This window comes from Patella vulgata, chromosome 2 (assembly GCF_932274485.2).
Source record: "Patella vulgata chromosome 2, xgPatVulg1.2, whole genome shotgun sequence".
Classification (NCBI taxonomy): Eukaryota; Metazoa; Mollusca; class Gastropoda; family Patellidae; genus Patella; species Patella vulgata.
The window spans coordinates 66,308,878-66,312,874 of record NC_065880.2 but is presented as its reverse complement, the minus strand read 5'-3'; the positions used below and the strand labels follow the sequence as shown (position 1 = coordinate 66,312,874).

The 3,997-nt window shown below is 39.5% G+C and overlaps 1 protein-coding gene across 1 annotated transcript; it reads left to right on the top strand.

The window, feature by feature from the left end:
- Positions 1 to 246: 246 nt before the first annotated feature.
- Positions 247 to 2,360, top strand: LOC130010931 (uncharacterized). The gene is given in 2 exon segments (XM_056099185.1): positions 247 to 465; positions 2,229 to 2,360. Coding segments are annotated over 2 exon segments (351 nt in total).
- Positions 2,361 to 3,997: the final 1,637 nt, after the last annotated feature.

Sequence of the window (3,997 nt, the reverse complement as noted above, 5' to 3'; positions counted from 1 at the left end):
CCTTTTCTGTCATTTCGACACTAAGCCCATGACTAGATGTCAATTCACAAGTAGTCAAACAAATGTTTGAGGCAATTAGGGGTGGAATCTAGGAATTACAAGTCACATTCATTCAGAATAGGTGCAGCTACAGCTGCATCAATTGCTGGTCACACCAAAGAAACCATTCAAAGTGCAGGAAGGTGGAAGCCTTCAAATCCTACATAAGAATACCCACTGCTAATATACCATCATTTTAATTTGAAAATGTCAGCTAAAAGCCACGTAAGAATCTGGTGTGTTGGGTCGTCTATCATGAAAAAGGCCGCCACTTATGCCCGTACAAGGCCTGGTGGCTTAAACCTTGGATTAGATTGGTGGAATATGAATATTTGGTGGCAGGGTTAGAGTGGTCTTAAATTCGAAGTCCTTGAACTAAAGCGGACATTCCTACTTACAATAGAATCAACAACACCAGATATACATGTACTGGTTATTCACTGCGGGGGTAATGATCTTGGAACATTAAATGTTGCAGATTTCCGTAGAAAAATAAGGACAACATTTCAATTTATTATAAATAGGTTTCCAAATACTTTCATGGTGTGGTCGCAAATCCTACAACGAACATTTCTGGTAAATGCTAAGGCCTTATCAAAACAAAGGTCCAGAATTAATAATTTTGCAGCCAAAAGAATATTAGAATTAGTGGGCACATTTATACTGAGCGCCATGGAAAACTTATCACTTAGTTTTTCGTATAACAAAATGATCCTGTAAACATATCTTATTTATTTTGCTTCTTATTGTGAACAATATTCAAATGGGAACACATCAATAACAACACATTTGTACACTTATGGATGTTTAATCTGTAATCAACGGTACAAAGTCAAAGGGGTCAAAACCAAAAGTACGACACAGATGTCAGTAGCGCGTGTCCTCCACGGGCTCTTACGCACGCTGTGCAGCTACGTCGCATGGAATTAACCAATGTTTGAAAGAAGGGCTGGGGCAAATTGTTCCATTCTTGGACAAGAGCAGATTCTAAAGCAGCAATGGTGTGCATCTGTGGTCTCCGATACAGACGGCATCCAATCTCATCCCAGACATGTTCTATCGGTGCCATGTCCATAGACATGGCTGGCCAGTCCAAGACATTGATGTTGTTAGCAGCCAGGTAGTCCATACTAAAACGGGCGGTATGCGGACGTGCATTATCCTGTTGGAAGTGCCGAAGTTGTGGGTGCGCTCGAAACATCGGAACAACAATTGGTTGCAAGACATCATCACGGTAGGCTACAGCATTAACGCGACCTCTGCAAATGTGTAGGGCGGTCCGGTGAAGCCTCCCCACACCATTACACTTCCCCCACTCCATCGATTCGTTTCGAAGACACAGCAGTCTGCAAGACGTTCCCCAAGACGTCTCCACACACGTTGACGGCCATCAGCGTGATAAAGAAGCGACTCTCATCACTGAAGAGCACACTTTGCCAGTCTACTCTTCTCCATGTCTGGTGTCCTTGAGCCCATATCAAACGCTGCTGACGGTGATGATCCCTGAGGATAGTTCCAACATAAGATCATTGTGCACGGGGTCCTACTTCTCTTAGACGACGTCTTACGGTGTTGGCACTTACTGGTCCTTGTCTTCCGACGACTGCTGCACCTGTTCGAGTCGCTGGGTGGAATCTGTCACGCAGATGAGTGACCCGGATGTAGCGGTCTTGAGCCTGGGTTGTAACGCGTTGTGGACCAGGACGTTCACGGTCACGTGTTGATCCAGTAACTCGAACACGTTCCACCAACCTTACAATAGTGGACTGATGACAATTGAAGTGTCTGGCAATAGCACGTGTAGACATGCCAGCCCGGGACATTCCCATGGCTTCATTCCGTTGATTTTCAGTAAGTCTCGGCATCTCTAGCTCGATTCCTTCACACGTCCAACAACAAATTACGACAGATTGACGTTTCACAGTTTATGTACTGCACATTAAGTTGAAAACATGCTTTTAAAGGGCTCACACACAATGCTGCATGTGAATATTGGGTTTTTCATGTGCATCTCGTGCAATTTTTTTTTGTGCACATGGGCCGATATTTTTTGCATAATATTATACATACAAAACCACCTAGTAATAAAATATTTGGGAAAAAAAGTGATGCGTTTTCCATGGCGATCAGTATATAAGATATCCAGATATAAAATTTGGCATTAGTCACTTATTCCAAGTGACAGCATTCATCTTTCTGATATTGGTAACAGTATATTCATTAATACACTTCAAGGTGCTTTGTAGCATTTTTACTTGGCTAATGGAAATGTTTATCCATTTCAATATTTGGTGTTTGTATGGAGAAAATGTAATTCATGATATGACCAGCTCAGCTCTGTGTTGCTTTCGTCCCCCATTATGAAGCGTCTCTGATTCCTCATCATGGTAGTGATCCCAATTCGGTCATTACATGCCCATTTTTGGAATCATATGGCGTATAACAAGCAACACAATTAGAAAACTTTCCTGACTTGATTCCCTGATGCTCAGGATCACGTCAAAATGATTCCCTGTCACGCCTCTGGATCACTTAACTGTGTATATATGTTAATGTGTTCAAAATTGGTAATTATTGGTGTTTTAGTGTTTGGAATTTAAAACTTGGTATGCTACGAAGGCTTCAGCATTTATGGATGGACACATGGTTATGGGCATGGAACACGCCAAACTAGTTTAACGGCTGTCAAACATAATAACAATTTAACTCGCTCAGCTGTGCCATATCATTGCCAATAAATTCAGTTTTAATTCGAGTAATTGTTTGTTGAACGTTTATTAAATAAATACAGTATATGTTATCACAAAGTTTCACGCAAAAATTTTGAAAACTAAAACGTTTTCTAAAAATGCCACATTCCCAGACTTTGCTCTCAAACAGAGCTATAAAGTCTCAAAAAACAAAATTCTGAATCATTTTACCCAATACATTTACTCAATTTTTAATAAGATCTAACCATTTACACCAAATGCACCGACTTTTCAAAATACTTTAATCTTTAAATCACTCCATGTGATGCAATAAGCATTATTTTGTGAAATAAGCAAGGTGGTAACAGAAAAAAAACAACATATTAACCCAAACAAAAACAATATTGTTTCACACAAGCTTCACAATGTCAAACCCTAACAAGTAATATCGTCACGAAACAATCAGACGAATTCTCCTTCACTAGACATTTCTAACCGAATGCACCCAATTTGTAACGTACCTGTCTACCCTGATGCGATATGCAAGTGTTCCATTTAACGCATGCGTAATCGTAATGTTTATGTTGTGAAAAAAAGTGAAGATGTCGAAATATATGAAATTTACAAGAGAATACTGGATTTTATCGGACTTTAGTCATTTAGGCTAAGGGAAGAAATCAAAGGCGTGAAAATTCCAGATATGTCACAAAGTTTTAGCCATTTCGATTAAAAAATGAAAAAATGGCAAGAAATTTTCGAGTCGGAGTATCAGCTTAGAACAGACAGTTAGATCATACATCTCGACATACCACATTTTGTCAAGATTGATCTAGCATTGTACGACTTATTCACTGAAACAAAGAAAGAAATCCACTTTAAAGATACATTGTCCGGAAAGTATTTATCGGGTTGTTTCCAATAAAAGTGTGGCAAATGTGGTATATATGGAAAGTATAGACGCCCAATGTTACTAGAAAAATACTGGAATACCCGAAAAACATCCATGGGGCAAGCACTGGGCAAAAATATCAGGGTATCACTAACTGGCAACCCGACTGTTGTCTGCCAGCTTATTGTATATGGTAAATGGACAGTAAGTAATGAAAAATACATTCTGTACAAGAGCATCGCTAACGCTGAAATATATACTCTTCAAAAAAAGTAGGGGATATTGAAATGCAAATACCTATGTAGGTTGTAATATGATAAATAGTCATGGACACTTGACATGCTTTGTGAGTATGTTCACAGATGAAGAACTTATCGCC